The 25,897-nt window shown below is 38.8% G+C and overlaps 2 protein-coding genes and 1 long non-coding RNA gene across 8 annotated transcripts; 1 reads left to right on the forward strand and 2 right to left on the reverse strand.

Annotated features, from left to right (window-relative positions):
• Positions 1-5,706: 5,706 nt before the first annotated feature.
• LOC311287391 lies at positions 5,707-10,580 on the reverse strand. Of its 2 annotated transcripts, XR_014626732.1 has the most exons (5): positions 10,352-10,580; positions 9,866-10,050; positions 9,732-9,794; positions 9,489-9,634; positions 5,707-9,404 (listed from the first exon to the last, which is right to left on the reverse strand). It is a non-coding gene; the product is annotated as an uncharacterized lncRNA (long non-coding RNA). The 2 variants fall into 2 exon arrangements; XR_014626733.1 differs by having other exon boundaries at positions 5,707-9,634.
• Positions 10,581-16,520: 5,940 nt separating this feature from the next.
• tifa (TRAF interacting protein with forkhead associated domain) lies at positions 16,521-17,613 on the reverse strand. Its single transcript, XM_084403376.1, has 2 exons — positions 17,476-17,613; positions 16,521-17,294 (listed from the first exon to the last, which is right to left on the reverse strand). Exon 2 carries the CDS (start codon positions 17,239-17,241, stop codon positions 16,660-16,662), a length of 582 nt encoding a protein of 193 aa, XP_084259502.1. The 5' UTR covers positions 17,242-17,294; positions 17,476-17,613; the 3' UTR covers positions 16,521-16,659.
• Positions 17,614-17,934: 321 nt separating this feature from the next.
• On the forward strand, positions 17,935-21,771 carry rbm4.3 (RNA binding motif protein 4.3). Of its 5 annotated transcripts, none has more exons than XM_084403374.1 (4): positions 17,935-18,015; positions 19,542-19,984; positions 20,080-20,728; positions 21,098-21,771. In XM_084403374.1, exons 2-3 carry the CDS (start codon positions 19,576-19,578, stop codon positions 20,697-20,699), a joined length of 1,029 nt encoding a protein of 342 aa, XP_084259500.1. In that variant the 5' UTR covers positions 17,935-18,015; positions 19,542-19,575; the 3' UTR covers positions 20,700-20,728; positions 21,098-21,771. The 5 variants fall into 5 exon arrangements, with proteins under 5 accessions (XP_084259500.1, XP_084259501.1, XP_084259497.1 ...); XM_084403375.1 differs by lacking the exon at positions 17,935-18,015 and adding an exon at positions 18,732-18,781; XM_084403373.1 differs by lacking the exon at positions 17,935-18,015 and adding an exon at positions 18,777-18,868.
• The last annotated feature ends 4,126 nt before the right edge of the window (positions 21,772-25,897 follow it).

The following is a 25,897-nucleotide window of genomic DNA, read 5'->3' on the forward strand; positions in this document are numbered from 1 at the left end:
GTGGTGAACAATTCATCCGTGCAAGTTAATACACAGAAAAAAATTGTTTGCCGTGGCAATCTTTAATCAAAATCTGAAAAGTTACTTCCGGTCTGGAATGCCGTTCCTTTTCTGATGACGTCAGTTTGACGGCTTGGGTTGAAAACGCTTAACCACTCCCCTCAAACCGTCAGTCTGCTATGAGCAGAGATGGAGAGGAGGAGCACTAAAGTAAAACCCCGCCCCCTGTTCAATATTCCGTTTCGCTTGGAAATATGTCACAACACTGGAGAAAAGTCGTTTGCAACTTCTGGTTCACGGGGACTTTATGTTTTTACAAAAACAAAAAACATTTTCCCTGACTTCCCTTGACTTCGGGACGATGGACCCGGAAGTGCTAAAATGCGAACTCATTTCCGCGTTTTGGCCTACAAAGTGATGTCATACCTGCACCACTCTATAGCCTACTTACTTTTTGCCCAGGGTTGTTTGTGTAAAACTTCTAAGGATCAATATTTGTGTTTACGCACTTGTTTTTTTCCCCTCGAAAGTCCATAATCTATCCTCATAACTACACAAAAATACAGCAAGGTTTTTACTCTATACTTCTTGAAAATAAAGAACAGAGAATATGCATCAGTATGTTTTGCTTTTTTATGTTTTTAATTAATTTATGAAACCACTGTAAACTTTAACATTATTATTGTTATATTTCAATGCTATCACATTTTGTGCAGGCAATTAGCTTACTTCGTTGTAAAAGCCTGCACTACCTTTAATGCTGTCTTCACATGCTATCGAATTATTGTTAATACAAGTTTCCTAGGTAAAATTGCACATGAATGCCCTCTGATGTAGTATATTTACCACTGGGAAGATCGGAGATAATTTTGATACCCGAATTCCCGAGATGGGCGGGCCAAAAACTTTAAACATGGTGGAGGGGAGAACAATTGTGATAGGTAGGCCTATGCTTTGTTCGTTTTTTCCACAACAGATTGCCTTGTCTTGTCATTGCATATTTACATATATGGGATGTCTGCGAGGACTCTACAATAGGAAGTGATCACTATGTAATTTGTTGTAAAATCGTTATGGATGTTAGTGTAATTATGTAGATGGAAGTAGATGTCAGTGAAGTATGGGGTATGATCAGAAAAATGGGTGGTTTTAAAAGAAACTTTGGTCTGAGTAATGTGGAAAGAAAGAATGTAACAATAAAATATCAGAAGAAATGAAAATAAATGGTGAACAAAGTAGAGAGGTACGTCCAAGTATTATGATGGAGAAAAGGCCTTGTGACAATGTTGATGTTGAATTTTCATTACATGAATTAAAGACAGTTGCTGGAGGAGTTAAGCAAACATCTTCAGGAAAGGATGAGATGATGATTCAAAATGTATCTGATTTGTCCTTGAATGTAACGTACTATGTCTTTTTAATATGGGGCACAGCAAAACTTCCTTTTTTGTGGAAATACATTATCCCTGTCTTCTCGCCAGCCAATAACAAGCATAATGCATGCAAATAATAGACCTAATGGCATTAACATCAAATTTAAGTTAATGGTACGTGAGATTGTGTATTGATACATGTTAGAAAGGAAAGGGATTATTTTTCAAGAGTGGCTTCTGTACGCGGTACATTATTTGCTCCCATAAGAAAGGCTCAAGTTAATAAAGAGATGGTTGTAGGCATATTTTATGAGATTATTGAAAAAAAGCATATGACATGCTTTGGAAGGAGGGGCTGTTAATAAAGTTGGAACAATAAGGGATTGAAGGCAAAATATTGAACAAGATAAAAGGTTTTTTGATTGATATAACTGTTCAGGTAAGGGTTGGATCATCATATTCCAAGATATAAAATAGATAATGGTACTCCGCAAGGAAGTGTGTGCAGTCCAATATTGTTTTCCAAAATGTCAAAATAGATATAGGGAGATCTCTCTGTGCTGACGATGGAGCGATGTGGAGGAGGGGTCGTAATGTATCGTATTTGACACGATTCATACAAACAGCAGTTAAAATATGGGCCAACAAATGGAGTTTCCGACTATCAGTGATTAAAAGTCCCTGAAATAAAAGTGAAACTATACGGTCAGATTCCAGCGATTTAAAGTATTTAAGTAGCTAAATGTAATTATAACCTGTAATCTTTTCGGATACTTTGCTGAAGTATCAAAAACATTTTACTTTCAACTTTTACTTTCTTCTTGAATACATTTTTAAATAAGTATATGTTTACTCTTTACTCCAATACGATGAGAAATGCAATTACTTGTTACGTTTTTTGCATGGCACCTAACTTTTTCTGCAGCAGTTTATTGCTGCTACAAAAGAAGTGATATATCGCCATCTACTATATATAGCATATATTATATAGAAACAATATATATCCTTTTCAAGGATTGAAAAGTAGAATTTAAAAATCACATATTGCATAAGTAATTTTATTTTATTATAAAGTTTGCTCCACACTACAGCCCAGTTGGTGGCGTTAATACACTTTGATGATTCCTGTATGGTGTGGGATTAGGTTAGTTGTCATTCGAGCGAGAAATCTCGAACCTTCGATGAATCACAGCTGGTCACATGAGAACGCGATACTGTTCGTAATAAAACGAGAATCAACATTGGCTTGGATTTTCGAAGATGGCAAGAACTGAGATTTGAATTTTAAATGCGCCGCGGAGATGGCGTTTTTTTGTTAGGCTACTCAACAGGTGAGTCGGTATTTTATTAAACAGATAAACTGCCATTTAGCTCTCTAAAAGAGTAAATTATGAATTAACTAATTATGAATCATTATCTGTTGTGAATGGTCATTTTAGTGTCATTGTTGTGGAGCTGAGCAGGAATTTATTTTCAAGGAAGTTAGGCTACATCATCCTGTCTATTAATGGATATACAGTAACTTCAGCTAGTCATTTGAAGATCATTTCAATCTAAACCGGTTATATCTCCTGATTTAAGCCTAGTAGTGTTTTATGAGCTGTATGAATCCGAAATCGCCCCATATATCCTCAAATAGTGCGCTATTTAGTGGATGTTATTGAGTGCAGTGCACTCATTCAATCCCACATTGCACCGCAATAACGAGTGTACAACCGATGTACGCTCAACGGCTGTCCGAATTCGCTTACTAGTTTTCATTTACTCATTCAAGTGACCAGTATTAGTGGACAAACTTAGGGAATGGTGAATAATGGGTTTAGGGGGCGATTTCGGATTTCAGCCGCTCTTTTTTTGTTGTTATGAGAGAGAACCATATTCATCCACAGTCACGCGGAGCCGAAGCACAACCAAAACAATGTTCTTCCGCAAAATGTAGTTTTGTTTTTAAAGGTTACATAGATATTTACAAGTAGTATTTAATCTGCATAATATGAAAATGTTTCGCCCAACGTGGGGCTCGAACCCACGACCCTGAGATTAAGAGTCTCATGCTCTACCGACTGAGCTAGCCGGGCTGCTAAAACTTTGGGCGAACAGAGCTGCTTTCACTATTTGCTTAAGAAAAAGTAGATCCAGTGCGTAGTCTCGTATGGCGTATGTGAGATATAGCATCGCTCTCTGCCCAGTCACTGAGAAAGACATTTGCAAATCACAAGACGTCTGCTTCTCGGCAAAGCATAATCATCTGGATTCGTCTAATTACTTGTCATCTTTGAATCACGAGTTGTTTGTTGCTTCAGTTCATGTAAGTTAAGGCCATTACGAGGCAGCCGAATTTCCACAGCTAACACAGGTAACTTTTATTAAAGTTGACAGCAAAGCATTTACGCATTTTCTATGTAGTCATGTTAGATTACACACACTGTTAAGTATGTTAGAGTTTGCGTCTCGCAATTGTGACTTCTTTTGTCAGAATTGTGAGATATCAAGTCCAGTTCTTAGAAAAAACGACGAACCTTTTCCTCTCAGAATTGCGAGTTTGTATCTAACTATTCTGAGGAAAAAAGGTCAGAATTGCGAGATAAAAAGTCGCAATTACCTTTTTTTATTCACTGTCTGAAGCAAGCTTCTAGTTCAGTACTACGGCTCTGAGTACTACTATATGGCTGAAGAAGTAGCTATGGATCAATGGAATGAAAAACTAACAGGTTCGTTTTTCATAGGGGTCCAGCTTGTATATTGATGACTAGATTTTTTAAATGATCAAACCAGGACACAGGGTTGAATTATCCCTAGGGGTTTTGACCCACCCACACTTCATTGAAATAATGAAATTAAATATGAGTAGTTTCAAAAAGTTAGAACAATGGTTCTCAACCAAGGGGCCTTAACAAACTTCCAAGGGGTCATCAAGATGATTTAAATTATTTAAAATAAGACAAAATAAGCATTAAAATAAGCTAAAGCAACTAAAAATCTGTGTGTTTTAACTGGATTCCAAGAAACCTCAATCTCATTTCGTTGGGTTTTGTACTAAATCAAATACACATAAATTACAACAAATGTCTTGTGCATATACTAATAAAACAAACATACTAATTATAAGATAATTAAACACAGAATATAATAATAAAAATAGACGCTGCAGGTGTTGGATGCTGAAAGTAGAAGAGACATTTTTTTTCTTTGTGTTTGTTTTCAGAAAATGTCCCAATCAAAGTCACAAATGGCAGTGAGTGTCCAAACTGCAATGGTTTGCATCCACAGAGAATTGACCTTCGGATGCTGGCAACGTGCCTGTTCCCTGTCAGAAGAAATGGTATGATCTCTTTCAGGAGGTATGTGTAGGTGTCCAATCCTGCTCCTGGAGGGCCACTGTCCTACAGATTTCAGCTCCAACCCCAATGAAACACACCTGAACCAGCTAATCAAGGTCTTACTAAGCATACTAAACTTCCAGGCAGGTGTGTTGAGGCAAGTTGGAGCTAAACTCTGCAGGACAGTATCCCTTCAGGACCGAGTTTGGACACTGCCGAAGTAAGCAGATCCAGTTGTGAACAACTTGCTAGCTTAATCCAAAATGTGTGTTACTCCAAACTAGGAATTTGCCTATTATTTGTTCCATTGTCTATTAGTCTGCACTGCCATCTAGTGGTCATTATACAAAGCCATCATAAATGGTAGAACATGACAACATACAACATAAATTTAAGACAAATTTAATGTAGCAGTTTCTTAATAAAAATTATAATAGTATAATAGGACTACGGTCACATCTGTTGTAATAACACTTTCTGTTGTTGATTGTTTCTCATGCTTACATGCACATGAACTGCTTAGGTTTTGAGAAATGTGACATCTTTGTCTCTGTGGCGCAATCGGTTAGCGCGTTCGGCTGTTAACCGAAAGGTTGGTGGTTCGAGCCCACCCAGGGACGAAAGCAGTTTTTGAGTCAGAATGACTGCTGGAAATTGAAAAGCATAACCTAACCAAGTGTAGTTGTAATTAAACATGCCACCTTTTCTTTCTTTGAGACACCAGTTTTGACCCTTAGCTCAGTCAGTTTATACTCACGACATACAGTCGTGGTCAAAATTGATGGCACCCCTGATAAATATGACAAAAAATGGCTGTAAAAAATAAATCTGGATTGTTTATCCTTTTGATCTTTCATTCAAAAATTCAAGCATGTTTTGGAGAAAAACATTTATTTTATAATGTGATTCCCCCCCCCCAATTTCAATTCTTTTACTTCAATGAAAGGTGAGATTTTTGTGAATTTTTTTTTTAATGAAAGATCAAAAGGATAAACAATGCAGATTTTTTTTTTTACAGCCATTTTTTATCATATTTATCAGGGGTGCCATCAATTTTGACCACGACTGTATATCTTTCTGTAAAGGAAAAGTTACCTTATCAAGCCTATCCAAATGTACGTAGTACGTTTCTGTGTTTTCTCATTAAAATGGACTTCTGTTAATTTGACAGATATGGATGAGAGCTTTAATAAACATGATATTTAATATTTTAGTATCTATGTAGCAAGCTTATTATGAGACTTCTCTTGTTTTTACAATTCTAGTCCTTACAATACATTTGTCAGAGTGGCCATGTTTCAATGAGGATTTCATGAATGAAATGGATGTGTTCTGAGTTCAATAATGGCAGTAAATGCAATTTTATATGAAGTTCAATTAATTTGTAATCCTCTTTTGTAAGTTGCTTTGGATAAAAGCACCTTCTAAATGAATAAATGTAAATGAGCTCTTAGCGGAATGGGCTTATTAGGAACAAAAGGGTCAACGGAGCCGTGCCTAATAAGCCCATTTCACAAAAAAATAATATTTCTGGATAAGGATTACAGAGCATAAAATATATATTGGCTCAAGAAAATTCTTTAATATTTCCATTTAATGTGGTTATTTTTTGTTGTTATTCTGCTGCATTAGGCAGTGTTTGCTAGTTGCAGATACTCATCAAATCCAAATACAAACCACAGCTTCAAACAACAAATAAAATAAATCAGGTTATGTTATTTATTAATCTTATAATTTAAAAATACTTAAAAATTCCAGTCAAATTAAAATAATAAAGTTACTGATATGTAAGTTCTCTGTAAAACAAATAATTGATTTAGTACTTATTAATTTTTGTATTTACCTTTTTATTTTTATATTTAAATGAAAATATAATAATAAAGTAAGTGCGTTTATGATATTTATGTTTAGCAAAATGGAGAACGTCTAATGAGGGGAGAAGTGCCACTCAATAAACTTCCGGTTGCAGTTCCACTCTTGTTCCATATGAGGGCGCTCACATGACGAGTGCAGAATGAATGGAGGTCTATGGAGCTATACCACTCAAAATCCACTTTTCTTAGGATATATTTTTTTGTCTAGTAATTTGAATGTTGTTTTCGAAAGGGGATGCAAAGAAATTACACATTGCTTGGTGTTAGATTTTTTAGAGTCACTTATTTGCTTCAAAAATGTCAATGACGTCAGAATGCTGACGTCATTAGCAGAATGCTAGCGTGGCAACAACAACTCAACCTGTAATAAATCGAAAAGAAATAAGTACTCGTTCATTCAACTTTCGATCTATAACCCATGTTGAACTTTCATTTTGCACTCATGGCGAGCGCCCCCAGTGGGACTCTGATTGGAACTACAACCAATAGGACTTAATAGGGCGTTGGAGTGAACAGGCTTTCCGTAGACGGGCTTTGGTACGGTCAAAGATGAAGCCAGAGAATGCCATTCGCTCAGCAATGATTGATTAGCTCATCCTGATTGGATGTTGTAACACAGCCAAGCGTATGGTAGTTTTGTGCAACACCACCAGATGGCGGTGCTATAAAGCTCCTGATTCAAAAGATGCTTTCGTCCCTGGGTGGGCTCGAACCACCAACCTTTCGGTTAACAGCCGAACGCGCTAACCGATTGCGCCACAGAGACAGATGCCCATGGTTTTTATGAAGATGGTAGTAGTAGGGCTTTAAGAAAAAGTAGTTCCTATAATAAAATTGTAGTAGCCAAGTTTTTTTTAACAAATTAATGTTATTCCCATAATTATACTACAAAGACCATAGTTACATTGTTACTGCAATAAAATAATGGTAATGTTCTACATTGTAGGCAATTAATTTATTAATTTAGACACCTACGGGTATGGCACAAAGAAGGCCTTGGGACTGAGAAAACATACTGGGGGTACAGAAAAGGATGGACCATTTTTCAACACCACAAAGCAATAAACTACTAAAAACAGAACAGACAGAAGCAACGCGCACGGAGCAGAAAGGGCTTGTCTTGAATGCAGCACTTTTGGCTCTCTAGGTAAAAAAATATTATAGATATACTATAGCTACGAAAGATCATTACCATAAACAACCCTGAGTGCTTGTGGTGTGAACCGCTCCAGTGTTTTACTGCCGTGCTGCTCACTTCAATTGCAGAAACGGTAAAATGGTCCAATTATGTCCCTCGGTCCGGACTCCGGATGGAACCAAGACGTTGTTCGGATCCGGGGGGTATTCCAGAAAGCAGGTTATGTGACATACCCGGGTAAGTTTAAGGGTAAGTTAGTGGATAACCTCTCAACTTTCGGTTCCAAAAACGGAGGTAACTTTCTGGGTATGTATGTAACCATAGTAACTTACTCTCTGAAGATAACCTGCTCGGTAGCAGGTTATGTTCCAGGGTTAGTTTGTTTCAGAGAGGTGACGGAGCATAGCGTGCCCTTTTGAAGACGATCCAGTGGATGTGGAAGCACAGATAATACGAAATCTTTTCCGCCGTGAGGGTGATACAACCACGTATCGATGTGTTTTCGTATCCAAATGAATATGTACCGTTTTTCAAAAGAATCGTTAATTTATTAAACGAAGATAATGGAGTTAAATATTTAACTCCATTTATTTAACTTTTTTGCGACAGGGAGTTTTTTGTATACAATAGGCGATGCAGAGCATGTGGGAAAGGCAACTGTGTGTAGGGCTGTTCGTACAGTATGCATTGCACTCAAACGGTTCCTACACACTTTTGTGCAGTTCCCTGGCCATAAACCACTGAGGGTCATTAAAGAGGAATTCCACAGAGTGGCGGGTTTGTCCATTCTATGATATTCTATGAAAGACCATTTTAGTTACATAGCACTACTTAATTTATTCATACTGTATACAGCCACAATAATTTTAAATGTTTCTAATTATATAACTTTCAATTTCAGGGTTCCCAAATGTGATTGGGTGCATTGATGGAACCCACATTCCCATTAAAGCTCCTTCAGTCAATGAAGGAAACTATGTTAATAGGAAGTCAATCCATAGCATCAATGTGCAGGTGACAATAGATTTTTTGGGTGCTAAATGTTTGGGTGTTTAAACCATTAAATCACCCTCATTACTGGTCCCCACTAACTAGGTAATATGTGATGCAACCCCTAATGTTGAAGCCAAATGGCCAGGGTCTGTACATGATGCCAGAATGTTTAGGGAGTCATCATTGTGCCACAAATTTCAACAGGGTATGTTTTGCCTTACACAATGTTTTTTTTTTGTTGTTTTTTTTTTTTTTTATGCAATTATACACTTTAACTACCTTTATATGACACTTCAATGGTTACTTGCTGGGGGACAGAGGGTACCCTTGTCTGCCCTATATGATGACACCCTACCCTGAACCTGAGCCTGGACCACAGGCACAATTCAACCTGGCCCACAGCAGAACACGGGTCAAGGTGGAAATGACCATAGGCATCCTGAAGGCAAGGTTTCAGTGCCTGCGTGGGCTCAGGGTCAGCCCAGAAAGGTCAAGTACCATCACAGCTACTTGTGTTGTTCTTCACAACATTTCCACACTGAGAGGTGAGAGGGCCCCCCCCCCTTCTCTTGAAGATGGCCAAGAGGAACCCCCAGTGAACCCAGTAGACCAAAGAGATGGCAGGGTGGTACGAGACATGATTTGCCAAAATCACTTTAATTAAAACCAGTTAACAGTCAAGTGTTGTTCATTGTTTCTTTATTTCCTGTAACAAAATACATTTGTATTTATTGCTTTAGATTTCATTCAACAACAAATGACAGATTAATGTTCACATACTGTTTCCCACCTTAAGCTGGTGCTCCAGCAATTCAAGTCTGGCCTTTTTTAGGTTAAGCCTTTTCTCCTCCATTTGAAGCTGTATAAGGTCCATCTCCATGTCACTTTTTCTGTTTGCTTTTGAAGGTGGACCTTATACAGCTCTTTGGCAGGCAACTAAAAAGACAGAATAATTAAACATGACTGAAAGTCTGTAATACAAACACAGACCAAATATTTAAATGAGGAAGGAGAACTGCAGAACATTTCTTACACTGCTAAGATTCTGTGTGGAGGTAGATGGACCCTCATCTGTATTAAAATCTCCTGCCATATTCTGTAAAATGACAATGACAATTTATTTATTCTCTTATGCAAAAAAGGGGAAATGCATTCTATGCATCATACCTCTATGGGCCTCCCCACATTTTCTGTTTCTGTCACAGCAGAAGTGGTCTCTTCATCGTCAGCCTACAGTAAAAATAAGGAATGCTTGGTCTAGCAAACAGAAACCTAAAGACAATAATCACTTACAACTGTGACAGAGTGTGGTGTTGCAGGAGGATCCAATAATACAATGTGGCCATCAGCAACTGCAAGATAATTAAACCAATAATATAATCATGCATATTCAATACTCAATGTATATTCTTAAACAAATACAACTAATAAAGAAGGACATTAGGAACATCTAAGAGTACTAGTAATAAGATTACAGTACACAGCATATGCAGTCAAAGCAGCATGCATACTGCACAAGTGAATCAATGACTGTAAAATGCATTCAAAATGCCTTTTTAAAATGGTGACAGTGTTGATGATTTTCTTTATTAAAACACTGACAAAAACAGTGAAAACATCAATAAATCCTAAGTATTAATATGGTACACCTACATTTTACTAAGCCACTTGTCTTGGTTGCTGAGTCCGATGAACTGCCCCTGGAATCCCATCGACCACAGGTCGCCCTTTATTAAGGGACAGTGCCAGCTCCTCAGCTGGGGTGAGGGAAGGTGGAGGTGGACCCCCACCTGTTTTACGGGCCTCATCCTTCTTTCTATTGGCTATGTATAGAAAACTAAATTAGGCTACATTAAATACTAAATTACATTGCTGGAGAATGTTTTTGTGTTTCATTTTGACTTAGCTCACACTTCTTCTGCGGCTCCAGAAGGATTACACCTGATAAAACAAGAAGCCAACATACTAGCCAATTATGTGCATTACTACTGTAATATTAAGAAATGTATGGAGGCCAACAAGTAAATACTTGTCTATTTTTACTGCATGCCCCAAAGAATGTTTGCGTCACAATGAAAGGGGAAAATAGCCCATTTATAATTTTATAAACTCATACATTTACTCAGTCCGTTATTTTTTGCCAAGCCAACTCTCTTTCTTTTGATGATGCAGCAGTATTGCTTTTTTTTTTTTGTTATAATGGGCTTATAGTCTTCATAAGCAAGCATTAAAACCTCCAACTCAGTTTCATCGAAATATGTAGCTCGCTTTTTTTCTCCCTGGGTTTCCATGGTGACTCCTGAAATCGGTGATCCATTGAAAATGTCTTTATGTACTCGCCGTGTGCGCGCATTAACTCTGGGTTACCAATAGGAGGTTGATTAAACTAACTCTTCTCAGGTGTTTTGGAACCGACATACTCATGGTATGCGGGTTTGGGGTAAATCAACCCAGAGGTTATGATTTACCAAATGGTAAGTTAACCAAGCTTTCTGGAATACCCCCCCAGGACCGTGGTCCGCCATTTGAATAACATTGATATGTTGTTTTGACGCGCTGCTCATTTTAATCTGTAGAAACTGTATACTGGGATCTAGGGTTAAAACCACTGATCTATATAATGACATTTATAATCTAGATAATCTAGATTTAATATAGATCAAAATATATAATGGGGAAAACCGTTTTTTGATTAGACAAAAAGTGCGTTAGCATGTAGCCCGGCTAGCTCAGTCGGTAGAGCATGAGACTCTTAATCTCAGGGTCGTGGGTTCGAGCCCCACGTTGGGCGAAACATTTTCATATGCAGATTAAATACTTGTTATAAATATCTATGTAACCTTAAAAACAAAACTACATTTTGCGGAAGAACATTGTTTTGGTTGTGCTTCGTCTCCGCGTGACTGTGGATGAATATGGTTATCTCTCATAACAACAAAAAAAAGAGCGGCTGAAATCCGAAATCGCCCCCTAAACTCCTTATTCACCATTCCCTAAGTTTGTCCACTAATACGGTTCACTTGAATGAGTGAATTAAAACTAGTAAGCGATATCTTTTGGATTACGATCCTTAAAGGGATAGTTCACCCAACAATAAATGTCATCATTTACTTACTTCTAAGTTGTTCTAAACCTGTATGAATTTATTTCTTCTGATGAACGCAAAATATGATATTTTGAAGAATATGGGTAACCAAATAGTTAATAGGCCCCATTGAGGATCCTGTCAACTGTTTGGTTACTGACATTCTTCAAAATACTTTTTTTTTGTGTGTGTGTGTTCCACAAAAGATAGAAATTCATACAGGTTTGGAACCACTTAATTCAATTTTGGTCGCTATCCCTTAACAGCCTCTGGCAGAACATTTTGTGTGAAACCAGGAATAAGTTGATGTGTTAAATAAAAGCATGTTTTTTAAATGTATGTTTTTAAGAGCTTTACAAAATCATGTAATTTAATTAAAATATTACAATTTACACTATATGTTGCTTGTGGAATTTATTCAATTAATTCTTCATGTATCAAAGATGCCAATGCTGTAATTTCAGCGTTGTAAAACAGCGTTGTACAAAAGCTAGTGCAGAAATGTAACTGGAAAAGTAGAGAAAAGAAAGAGGAAGAAAATGAAATGGGAAGAATAAGTTCTTTAAGCTATAGACCTTATTCACAGCAGTGCCATCTTTGATTTTTAATGGGAATGAAAGTGAAGCTGTGGGGGATAAACATACATTTCTTGAGTACAGTTTGTACTGTTATTACTGTTAAATTTCAGTAGACCAAAAACTCCAGACAATATGAGCTGTGGAAAATTATAAGTGATCTAGGAACTTAATTCAGCTTTTTTTTTTTACAGTGGATGCCATTGAAAACACGGGAAGTCTGTCCCTCACAGCCTCACTTTCACACCCGTCATGGCGCTGCTCTGAATAAGGTCTATTTGTGTTTATAGATTTATGTACTTGCTGCAGAGGGTGTGTCTAAATAGAATAAACATGATGATAAAGAAACAAATAAAAAAAGGAGAGCAATTTAGTATGCATACCCACAGTATTTGTGATCCTGATGTTATGCTAATGATATTGTAAAAATGTAGTTGTGGTAATGTTATGGTAATTTTGTAATCTCGTCAATGTCCAGTTTCCCTCCTTTCAGTCTTACGCATGCAAACTTGGTAGTTTTCAGCTCGTAACCATAAAGACGTGTCATTGTATCCTTGCTGACTGAGTGGAGGCTGCTTGTAATCCCTAACTGACAAACATTGTAAAGTAGCTTTTATTTGAAAAGAGGCTCTAGAAGGACTTTAGTGGAAATGGACATGAGCCTTGGACCTTGAGAAATACACATGGCATTTAAAACTGCTGTTTAGTGTGTCTGATATCAAATGACAAGATAATATTCACAAGTCAGGCACTTGTTCATACATCTTTTGTTTTTCTTTGGTTTGGTATATTCGATTGGACTTTCATGCAATCAGCTTTATCTTTATTGCTTGATGTGATAGATAATAAAAACTATGATAGTATCTCAATGACACTATAACCCTGGTTCAGTTGGCTTACTTTTGGTTCTTAAAATACAGTCAGTCATTGTAAGTTGTGAATATAAAAAGTGGTGAAACTGCACATTTGAAATAGGTTTTTTTTTTTTTTTTTTTTTTTTTTATAAAAGCAGGTCTAGAAACAGATCCCTGTTTTTCATGTTCTGTAATGGTTAAAATGGCAAAATCGTTTTCTCAAGCTTTTGTTGCCTAAACTGATTTCAACTGATTGAACATTTTAACAATAGGTGTTCCTTATATAAAAAGGGAGTTCTTTGGTCTTTTATTCTTAAACTTTTCTCAAAGGTTTAAAACTGTAGATGTCTAATAAAGTCACCGTTTATTCATGACTTGGAATTATGTGTTCTTTCTCTCACTTCCTGTCATTTCCACATTTGTGCAATATGTTGGCTTAATTACACATCGCATCTCATTTCCTGCCTTGCCATGTTTTTGTTCCTTGAAAGGTTTAAAGCACAATGACACATGGTGACCTGTTGTACTGTTTGTCTGGTGGAAAAGATGTAAGAGACCTGGGGCCTGATTTATAACCGTTGCGTAAGCACAAAACAGGCCCTGAAAGAGGTGTACGCCACTTCCAACGCATAAGTTGTAATTTATAAAAACAAACTTGATGGGAAAATTTGCGCACCTGCATGCAAACTCTGACCCATGCATACAAACATTTTGGAGACGGAGCAGTTTGGCGACACCGATGGTCAGCTGAGGGACTGATGGCAGATGAAGGAAAACCACTTTAAGGGCCCTATCATACACTCGGTGCAATGCAGCGCCAGGCGCGACGCAAGTGTTTTTTTGCTAGTTTCAGCCCGACGCAGTTATCTTTTTCACGTCCTGCGCCACCTTGTTTAAATAGCATATGCATTTTCGCCCATTGGCGTGCTGGTCTGAAAACGAGGTGTGTTCAGGTGCATTGTTGGTGCGTTGCTATTTTGAGGCAACTGAAATAGACTGCCACTGACCAACTGAAACCTGGTCTAAAGTCAATGGTGCAATATTTTTTTTTGTTATTTAAAGAGCCGTTAGTAATGTTCACTGCGCGTTGCAGGCGGTTGCACAACGCGTGTACACTCTGCTTATTACACGCACAGGGACGCGCAGCAGTACACAAACTAGCTAAATATTAAAAATGAAAGTACAATATAAAAGATTAATATTGTGTACATAAAGATATGGTGGAATCTGGCTTGTCCCGTAGATGGTCTGCTTGCGCGCTTTAACCTCGCGCATCCGTTTCCAATCTGGAGACCCGTTCAGTTTTTCCGCTTGCAAAGTCCGCCATTTAAATAGCAATCCACCATGGCGCGAGCGCAACTGGCTTTTAAAGGGAATGGGAAATTACACTCTGATTGGTTTTTTTGCACGTTACGCCCAAAACACTCCCATTACTCATTAAGAAAATAGGGAAAACCCTTTTAGACCATGCCGACCGTTTTTCCCATCATTAAACTAGCAAAAGTGGATTTGGCCAGTCTACATGCAACTATGGTCTGCACACTGACCAAAGCTTAGAGACCCAAATGATAACGGGAGTGTGATGATGATGATGCTGAGACATGTCAATCAATGCTGTTCTGAGAAATCAGTCAGTCTCAGTGTTTAGTTCAATATTGGATAGAACTAAGTGCTATATTTTCAACCTGAATTATAATTACATGTGTACAGTACAAATTCACATACTGAATGATGTTTACTTTGTAATAAAGTCATATACATGTGGGAGGGACTTCAACTTAACTAGCTTTGAAGTTAATATTAATAATATAATATAATAATTTTCACATGTTTTTGCAGACAGGGCTTAGATTAAGCCAGGATTAGCTTTTATAAATTTGCCATAAAAATAAAATAAAAAAAACATTAATGTTGTGCATCTTGAGATAAAACATTGGCACTGACATATTTTAAGAGATGTCATTGCAAGTTGCTTTCAGTTAAAACAGCTCAAACATGCATTTTAGTCTGGGACAGTTTAAGCCTTGTCTGTGAAACCGGGGATACTGCTTTTATCTGTACTGATCATCACAGAGATCAGTACCGCCACCAGACAGTTGAGAGTTTCGATCTTGTCTGTTCACCACTGACATGGTTTACTGTAAATCATCTGTTATCTGCCATAGCTGATGCTTATCAGTGCCTTGGTAAGTACAAGGAATGGAGATGTGTTTATAGTTTTAGTGCAAACGAGTTATGGAACAAGATGGTGATCTCATGTGAGTTTCAGTTCCTGGATCACCTGAGATTAACCTTTCTAAGATCCATAACCCTTACCAAAGAAATAAAAATAAATCGATGGTTTTGACTGCTTTGGATGTATAATTCTCTGCCAAATGAAACATTTACAACTGCTATCTGAGATCAGTAACTAACCATGTTTTCCAGCATAATCCAATGTTTGAAACAGGTGAAATTATGAAGGATTCTGCTTTTCAGACCTATACTGTGTTTTTTGAAAGACACAAAAGGAATATACAGTAATTCGTGGCTTTAAATAGTTTTGTTTACAGTAAAAGCAACTGTCTGTTATTTCTCGAATGTAAAAGGTTAAAAGAGAGATTTTCTGACTTTTGATGCCAAGAACCCTCAAGTTTGTAGCAGCTATATATTTTCATAGATAAAACCTCAATTTACCATGAGAGAAAAATATTAAGTGTGATCTTATAAAGATGACGCATCCATCCACCCAAATCCATCGTCTCAGAAGACAGACGGGGAAACACCCTGGACAGATGCCAGTCCATCACAGAAAGACAACATCATGTGTCTTAAATGAATTAAGAATTCATTATACTTAAGCAACTGATTAAAATATCTGGAAAATATTTACTTTGTGTTAAGTTGACCTTGTATCTTGATTTTTAGTATAATGCTAGATGTACAGTATGAACCTGAAAACAAACATTTTCAAATAAATAGCTATTTAAAAAGGCAATCTGAACAAAAGCAATGTTAAAGAAGTTTATTACTTTATATAATATATATTGTAAGTAGTTTATGAAAAACTCTTAAATCATTGTAATTTCACATTTTTTAAAAGTTTGTGATTCACATTTGATCAACTAACAGTCAATACAATATAAAATAAATATTATGTAATATAAAAATGCTAGCTAAACACACTGATGCAATGAACACCACAATAATGGAGAGAAAACACAAAGTGCCTTATGAGCAAACATGTAAGTGACAAATATCCAAAACAATTCTGTAAAAAACTAAATATACGTACAGGGGTATAGTAATCAGGCAACAAAACTGAAATCATAATAACAATGTTTGTAATATGCCACGTCGTAAGTCTACAGTTGCAGATCTGTCTGTAACATTTGAGATGCATTTTAATAACACAGTATATCAATGATGATAAAAATAATAATATGCAGTGCAAGGTCTGGAAAATATCTATACTAAAATAACTGTCTCATCTGACTCCAGTGGCTCTTGGCTTGCAGGTCCTCCATTCTCAAAGGTTCTCAATGGCAAACCAGTATCCATAACAGGTTGGTTGCATGGCACATCTATGCCCAATTCCTGTGAAGGGGGTGTATTGCATGTTTCAAACAGGACTTCGTATTTATGCTCTGAATCTCCTGGCTCTTGCCAAATCAGCAGTTCATATCTTCCGAAGCGCAGGAGCACCTTGTCATCAAGCTCAGCTCTTTCGAGGTATCTCAGTTCGGACCCACCAACCACGAGTTTGACCTTCTGGCTCATGTTCTGGATCATGAAGCTCAATAAATGGCAGCCGGGTTTCCTGTACGCCTGTATGGAGAGCTGTTTTCTGGAGACAGAGGTGTCGTTTAGGATAAAGATGCAGGTTTGTCCATCACGGCCAAGCCGAAATGGATCTTCAGCGTCCATGTGGTATGGTTGATTTAGGGGCAGGTTTTGGAAGAGCGGGCGACTGGCTTGATTCGGGTGGTAGATATGTATATGAAGACAAGTGAGCAGTTCTTCAGTTTCGAGTTTGCTATTGACATTCATTCTGGGTGACAAATGGAGGCAAAGGGGTTAAATTCCCCTGCTGATAGTTAGACCTAAGAAACAACAACAACAACTCATGGGTTAGTTCACTGAACAGTTATATTTTGCAACACAGCGGAATATTATCAACTGAAGTGGGGATAAAACTGATTCATAGCACAGATCTAGCATAACACTGTACTCTAAAAGTATATTGTGAATTTGTGTTTTAAATAAAGAAGTTTTAGAGCTCACCTTCAGAAGCTGATGCAACGATCATCAACTAACGGACTGTTGTGCTGTTCTTTAGCGGAGATCGCTACTGTGTGAGAGTGAGCTCAACAAACAAAGAGGCAATTGCATCAGAAGCTCTGAAATCCAACACCCCTTCCAACTTGGCACACGTGACTCTCAAAAACCCCAGAGTTGCCCAACTGATTTATATGCTTTCGCTATCTATTTCTTGCTGTAGGCTATTTCAAAAAGAATATTTTCCCAATTATTTCCCCTGGCCAGACATGCTTTATTATCGTTTCGATGAAAACAAGTTTTGTGCTTTTTTAAGCTTAAAGCACTCGGCAGTTTTTGTATTGTGACATGCTTTTAATAACCAGAAAATTCAGCCAAGGTGTTTAAACATTACTAAGAACACGTACGTTTATTATGAAATCTTTCTGACAAATCTGTAAAATCACAGCGAATTCTAGGGTAAGCTGATCACATGAGACATGTTGACCGCGTTTCCAGGAAGAGTGTGTCGCATAGTTTCGTCGTCACAACGAAATAAAAACCTTTGTAAGTAATATAAAGTTTAGGGGAGCAGCACCAAAGACACACTTTATGATAACTGCGCGACGTGAATGCTACATTTCACAAAGCATACAATATATTTTACGATTCATGTCGTGTGGAACCGCTTGCTTTATCTCTAAGATATTGAAACTATTGTAATGATACTTTCCTATAAGAAACGCCCTCTTTATTTGTGTTGCTTGAGGGGGGATATTCGCGATTTAAACAAGTTCGCGTTTTACCTAGACTATATTTCTTCTTAAAATATAAAATGTATATTTATATTATTCTGTCTTTTGATTTTCTCACATATTTATTTATATTTAATTTAAAACTGTACGGTGATTTAAATAGGCTATACTCTTTAACAGGCATGCGGACATTGAATGTGTTTTTATGGTGCTTAGTTGCGTTGTTTATCAATGTTTACACGTTGTTTCTGTTTTCCACTAATGTTACCAGTTTTGATTCCCCTCTAGTCCCTGTTTTGCTATGCGGTATTTGAATATCAACTTCATTACTTGCAGTTTGCTTCATCATATGTAGGCTAATATGACTCTATCATTTAATCTTAATTAATTGACCATAGACATAAAAACGGATTTAAATCTATCTTATATTCTTAACTGATTCTAGCAATTCTAGCTTGTTTCGTTCCGCGTGACCCACGTTCTTATATTTTATTGGTTTATTCCGCAATGTGGGCGGGACTAAGGAAGTATATTTTTGAATGGCCCACCCTTTTCCTCATTGTGGTGAGAAACAGGCGGTGAGTATTGTTGCTCGTTTTATTTTGACCTTTAAAAGGTCAGTTTTAGATTTTAAATTCAGCACGCGGTATTAAAGCCCTTTAAATGTAAGCAGCGTTTTTGTGGTGTGTAGAAACTCTGTTAATTGGTTACATGTAGAAGTCGCATACATCGTACTTATCTCGACGACGCGTAACGACTGCTCGGCTAACGTTACTAAGCTAAGGTTGTTAGCTTATTCAAACGTAGCAACGGAAATATGGTTTTCTCTCAGGTCGCCGAGCACTTGAGACGACGATTACTTGCTATATTCATATTTTCATGACGATAAGTGTTCTTACTAACATTAATAACGTTACACAAAAGAATATGCCGTGAATTAACTAAATGTTTGTCGAGGCTCGCTAGTCAGCTAGCATTAAGTTATCACACGAGGCCGTGGCCTATATAATGTGAGGAAAATTATTTTCTTATTACGATTTTTTTTATATATATATGTCTTACTTCATGTAACAATTTTTATTTATCTATCTATCGGTATTTGCATATATGTAGGGGGAAGTGCATTTAAAGTGTTTGCATAAACTGGTTTAACTGGTTGATTGGCTTCTCAGGAAGTCCAACTGTTTCGATTTCACTTCAGCTCCAGGCGTGGTTTCGGGTTAACATTCTTGTGCGTAGTTTTTGTCTTAACAAACCAAAGCCTATTACACTAGTAATAATTAGAAATTTAATTTGCGTTTTTGGTAGCCTAATTCATTGCAATGTATCTTGTCACAGTGCGTTTCAGGCTCTGCGACTCACATCAGCTAAGATGGTGAAGATCTTCATCGGAAACCTGCCTCAACAGGCAGAAGCAGAAGAAATTAAGGCTCTGTTTACTCAATATGGAACGGTCACTGAGTGCGCCATTATCAAAAACTTTGCCTTTGTCCATATGGACGATCGCAAAAGTGCAACAAAGGCCATCCGAAACCTTCATTTGTACAAGCTGCATGGAACACCCATCAACGTTGAAGCGAGTCGAGGCAAGAACCAGGGCCCGGTGAAGCTTCACGTTGCCAATGTGGAGAAAGGAACCGATGAAGAGCTCCGTGCGCTCTTCGAAGAGTATGGCTCAGTTACCGAATGCGCCATCATCAAGAACTTTGCCTTTGTACACATGAGCAACTCTGATGAGGCCATGGATTCAATCAAGGGGTTGGACAACTCTGAATTCCAAGGTATAAAGCCATAGTTGTATCACTTCCTTTTATATCTTTTTGCACATTTATGGCATTGTCTAATTCTAATACATCAAATGTTTTTGCACTTGCAGGAAAACGAATTCATGTGCAGATTTCAAAGAGTCGACCAAGAGGCGAGGAGGAGGAAGGCTATGGCCCCCCAGATGGTGGATATTGGCCACCCCGTTTCCCTGAACGGCACGAGCCCCCTGGTTATCCTCGGGGACGCTTTGGGTACCCCCCTGGACCCCCTCCTCCACCACCCCCTCCCCCCAGACGCCCCCCATATGCAGAGCGTCCAGCACCAGCATACGAGCGCGAACGTGGTGTGGTCGACTATTACGAGAAGTACCGCGCTCGCCCTTACGGCGTCTCCTCGTACGAGGACCGTCGTGCGGGTGCCATCCCCCCTCCCCCTCCGCCTCCCTCATCTGCCATTATGAGAGAGCGACTGGCTGGCAACGGCCTCGACCCCTATGAGCGACGTCCCCTCCCACCCCCGCCATCCTCGTTCTATGCACGAGACCGCAGTCCCATCAGACGTGCTCCTCCTGCCCCACCGGCACCCGCCGGGAATGGTTACTCGTACGAGCGATCTCGTCTGTCCCCTCTCTCCATGTCTCGGACCCCGATGTACAGCATGCCTCGGCCCAGAGACCCCTATGCTGACAGGGCGGCACCACCTCCACCTCCTGCGCGCTACTCGTATTAAAGTGCACCCCTGCGCTTTCGTAACCCAAGGTGAGAATAGGTCCCGCAACCCAAAAATGAGCTCTAAAATGCCCTCTTAATGTAGAACCCAGAATTGACGTACTTGGCCTGTTGTGCGTGTGGTGTAATTGATGCGCAAGTAGCAGTACCGTAAACTTTGTATCAAAGTGCCTGGATCGTAAGTTTTTAATGGCATTACTGTCTTTTTAAAGTACTGCTTGAGCAACACTGAACTTCGTATCGAAGTGTTTAGTTTGACCGTATGCTATATTAAGATCTCACTTCGCATAATTCAAATAGACTGCATAATAAATCTTTTTAGTTTAACTTGGCTTGTCGATTCAGTAATGCCAGATGGCACTACAGCCGTTTGACTCATGTGGTTTGCTTTCTTTCCAGGTGTAAATTATTCAACAAGATCGTCGTCGTCGTTGTCTCCAGGTGCACGTGCCGCGATACGTCTTTGTCTGCCAGAGCGCGTTTCGTTCGCCTGCGCACCATAGTGGAAGAGTTCTGTTGCGGACTGCACATTCTATAAAACAACCGCTTTTACACGCTTAAAATCGTCCTCATGCTAAATTGTCAACTCTGCTTTATTTTTTCCTTGTTTTTATTGTTTAGCATTTGATAGGTGAGTAAAGCACTGAGCCAGATTACATAAATTAGGTTAACTTGGTGGTTTGGTTAAGACTTAAATGAACGCATATAAAAATATTTTCAAAGAACTTCAATGTATCACTGTACTTTTTTTATCTTTAAAATTTGGAATGATCTTATCGTTTGTTATTAAACTACTGTAACAAGCGCTATGACAACTTTGATTTAGAACCAAAAATACATTTGTGTAAAGGTTTTTTTTTTATTTCTTCCTCTCTTCTCTAAGCCTTTTGTTTAAAGTGCGGCATGCAAGTAAGAATACAATCTCCGCAGCAATAAAAACCTTTCCGTCTACTGCCTTTATTGAAATTGTTCTGTAGTGTGCATTTTAATTGCAGAGAATCGCAGTTCAAGGACTTTGTATCATTTTCTTTCATAGAAACATTTGAAAGTTTTAATAAAAATACTGGAACCTGGTTCGTCGTTTTGATTTTTCTTGCCAATCTTTTAAACTTAACTTGCCCAAAAGTAACCCTGTAGCTTAGAGGTTGACAAATTTCGCATTAATAGCCACATCATCTGGCCTCCCTAGTTTAGTATTACGGAGAATGCAGCTGCTGCGGCGAAATGCAAGCGATTGCCATCACTTCGTCTTATTTTGCCTTAAACCATTCCTAGTTTGTCCATATCCTATTTTGGTTCATTAAGTAGGTAGACTTCCCAATATTTTCCTTAAACAATAAATGGTCCCTTTAAGTTTGAAAATGTTTGAGTATATCAGGTAAGTCACTTGATGCATTTAGCTTCTTTACCATGCAGCATGCCTTTATAACTACATGATTTTTAAGGTATACAGTTACTACATAGACTGCAGTGATGGTACAGAGTGCATTTGTATTACAATGACATGAATTTAAATCAGAATTTTTTAAATACTTATGCAAATATGACATGCTTAAGGATGACCTCATGATTAATGGTAAGTTTTATATTGAAGGTTAACCCATGCAATTTTCCCTGTCTCATATTTGTCTTGTACAAATTTTACAATAAAATCTGCTGTATGTGTAATTATGGCTGTCATTCTTTTTCATGTGGGTTACAAAATGCATGCACCTCTTCCAGTAATGTTCTCAGCACAAAGTTTTTTTTTTTTATAACTTTGCAGACACGTAATGAAATTGATGCACTTTCAATAAAGCTGCCTTTTTCTGCTTAAACTATGTCCTGGTTTTTATTTCAAATTGAAGAATATGGCAGTCGTGTTAGGGTGTCATGTGTCTGTGTACACATGCGTGCATATGTTTTTATTTGTAGTTTGAGTATTAGAAATTAGAAATGGTGACTACGTTTAATTTAAAGCTACCAGTCTATTTTTCGTTAGCACACGACTGGATCAGTAATTGGTGACCATACATAAAATATCATAGTTATATCAATAGTTTAGATAAGGAAATGTAGATTTTATTTTTAAATAAGCTGAAAAGCAAAAAGATTACAGGGAACACATTTCGTTATGTACGTTTTGATGGTAGCATAGGCCTAGGTTCTATGTATACATTGCTGTATTACTTGGCTTTTATTTTATAATATTTTAAATATCTTGTCTTCACAATCGGTCAAAAATATATATTCAGACACGAACTGCTCTGAATATGGGGTTGTTTTTTTGAGCTCGTGGACCGGAAGTGCTGTCAGTGACGGCGGGCGACTCCATTTTAGGCTTCATTCATCTGCAGGCAGTGAGAGTACGTGCTCGCTACGGTAAGGCAATGATATTCCTACACAATCAACCATATTAAATGAGTGCTAGTGTTTAGATTTTACATAAAGGAAATGCAGTGTGACGGAGTACTATCATTTATTTTTTATAGTACTATATTTAATAATACGGCGACGTCTTCTTGCGGGTAACTTTATGTAAGTTAGTCGTGCTAACTTAGCTTAGTTTTACACAATTGGCCTACAAAAAAAAAAAAAAACGCTCGTCGGGCTTACGTAATCGTGTATCGGTCGGTAAACTTGCTTTAATGATGAGAACAAAACCTAAGGGGTTTAATTCGTGGGGTGTGATGGTCACGCGGATACGTGGCCTAGCAACGCGAGTTAACGTTAATTCAACTGCGCCATAAAGTCCAGCAACTGAACCTGGTCTCCAACTTTATATACATTTATCAGGTCAGTGAGTATCACACACAGCATTTTAATGCTGAGTTGTACGTAAATAATTCTGGCATGCAGCCACACAATCGATCTTAAAACTCGGATGGGATTTGGCTGTCTATGGTTTTGTAGGCCAACGCAGCAGTAATGTAGGGAGACATCTGTTGATATAACGTGCATTTCGAAACTATGCTCCCTCTGTCCAGGAAAAAACGACAATAAAGATGGTTAAGATCTTTGTTGGCAACCTATCCTCAAGCACGACCGCGGAAGATCTGCGTTCTCTTTTTTCCGAGTATGGCAAAGTAAAAGAATGTGACGTCCTGAAAAATTATGGCTTTGTGCACATGGAAGGTAAACAGGAGGCTGAAGAGGCTATCCGCAAACTCCACCATCACGAGCTGAAAGGTCAAGCCATAAATGTGGAAATGAGCAAAGGGAAACCCAGGGGCTCCACCAAGCTGCATGTGAGCAACATCTGCAGTGGTTGCACCAATCAGGAGCTCCGGGCCAAGTTTGAAGAGTATGGCCCTGTGGTTGAGTGTGACATAGTGAAGGACTATGCCTTTGTTCACATGGAGCGAATGGAGGATGCCATGGAGGCCATCAGTGGGCTGGAAAACACAAGCTTCCAAGGTGAACATTAACCTTGAAACAACGAAATCCATGATTACCCAGGGTTGCATTTTACTTTTTTTTTTTTTTTTTTTAGCATGGAGGAATGTACTACTCCTTTTTAAGTTATTTGTAATTGCTAAACTGAAGCAATTTCTAGACAATTGGAAGTAGACATCATATTTACTAATATTAAAGGGATAATTCCCTCACAAATGAAAATCGCCCTCGTGTCGTTCCAAACCCATAATACTTTTGTTCACTTTTGAAACACAAGTGAAAATATTCTTAATAAAACCTGAGCGATTTCTATCTCCATTTAAAGTCCATGTAACCAAAACTGTCCTGAAGAATTATCCACCTTATTTTGCAACACTGAAGTAAACCATTTTCTGGGAATGTGTGAGACTTCAGATTCATTAGCTGCCATATATGTAAATAACTAGAATAACGAAGTGCAGTAAAAGGTGAAATTTGCACTACAAACCAGTGTGTTTAAAAATACAAATAGATTTATTCACATAAACAACGATCAACACACATACATAGAGCACATACATTATAGTAAATGGACTTTCAGTTGAAGAACAGAAATCTCGAAAATAAAAGTCTTATGGGTTTTGAAATGACATGAAGGCGAGTAAACGATGACAATTTTCATTTTTGGGTGAACTAACCCTTTAAGTGATGTAAGTGCTCTGGCTGTCGTGATACAATAATTCTCTTTTAAAATGACGGTTTACGTGAGCGGAAGAAAGTTTCACATTGTCTTGCGTGTGTTCTCTTCCTTCCACAAGGCAAGCTGATCAAAGTACAACTGTCCACGAGTCGTCTCCGTACAGCGCCCGGCATGGGAGACCAAACTGGCTGTTACGTCTGCGGAGAACAGGGCCACTGGTCCAAAGATTGCAGACGTGGCCAGAACGGTAGCTATGGCGGAAGCATGGGGGGATTCCCCGGCGGTAGAGGCCCCCCAAGGGGCGGCCCGAGTTACGGCATGGGTGGCCCTGGTGGTCTTCCTAGTAGAGGTTACCCGGCAGGGCCACTTCCCCCTCCCCCACCCATGAGCCGGCGTCCCAGCTACGGCGAGTACGGCGCGGATGCTCGAGAGCGGTACCCCAGCAGGCCACCGAGCGCCTATCCGGAGAGGTCGTCCACATATGAGCGAGAACGCTACGGAAGCATTGACTATTACGAGAAGTATCGGGCTCGTCCGGCTGGCTCTAGCTTCTTCGAGGATAGGCCTCTCTCTATTCCCCCTCCTCCTCCCCCTCCCTCTTCTTCCTCTCTCTCAAGGATGCGGTTGGCTCCTCCTAGCCTCGATCCCTATGAGAGGCGCCCTCTGGCGCCTCCGCCTCCCACAGCATCAGCGTACTTCTCGCGGGACCGGAGCCCAATCAGACGTGTGGGCGCCGGTTCGGAAGGCTACTCGTACGAGCGCTCGCGACTTTCCCCGGTCTCAAGGAGCTCATCGACTTACGCCGTGCCGCGGGCCAGGGAGAACTACACCGAGCGGGTTCGATACGCATACTAAGCCACACACATGCTAAGGTGAGCGAATGCGGTCGTTAACTTTGACTCAGATGAGATGTCAGCGTGATCTGTTCTAAGCGTAAGCCGTTTCGAGTACAGTAGTAAGCGAAGCCGCTTTACTCGGGTTAAAAAGTACAGTCAGAAAATAATGCCTGTCAAATGCTTCATCTCACAGAACATTTGTTCCTGTTTTTTTTTAGGTTTTGTCAAGTGACGAGAGTTCCCCTCCACCATTATGACTTTGCCTCGATCAGACGCTCCGTCGGATTTCAAACATGCAGGATTGGATAG

The sequence above is a fragment of the Rutilus rutilus genome (genome assembly GCF_951802725.1).
Source record: "Rutilus rutilus genome assembly, chromosome: 3".
In the NCBI taxonomy this organism is placed as follows: domain Eukaryota; kingdom Metazoa; phylum Chordata; class Actinopteri; order Cypriniformes; family Leuciscidae; genus Rutilus; species Rutilus rutilus.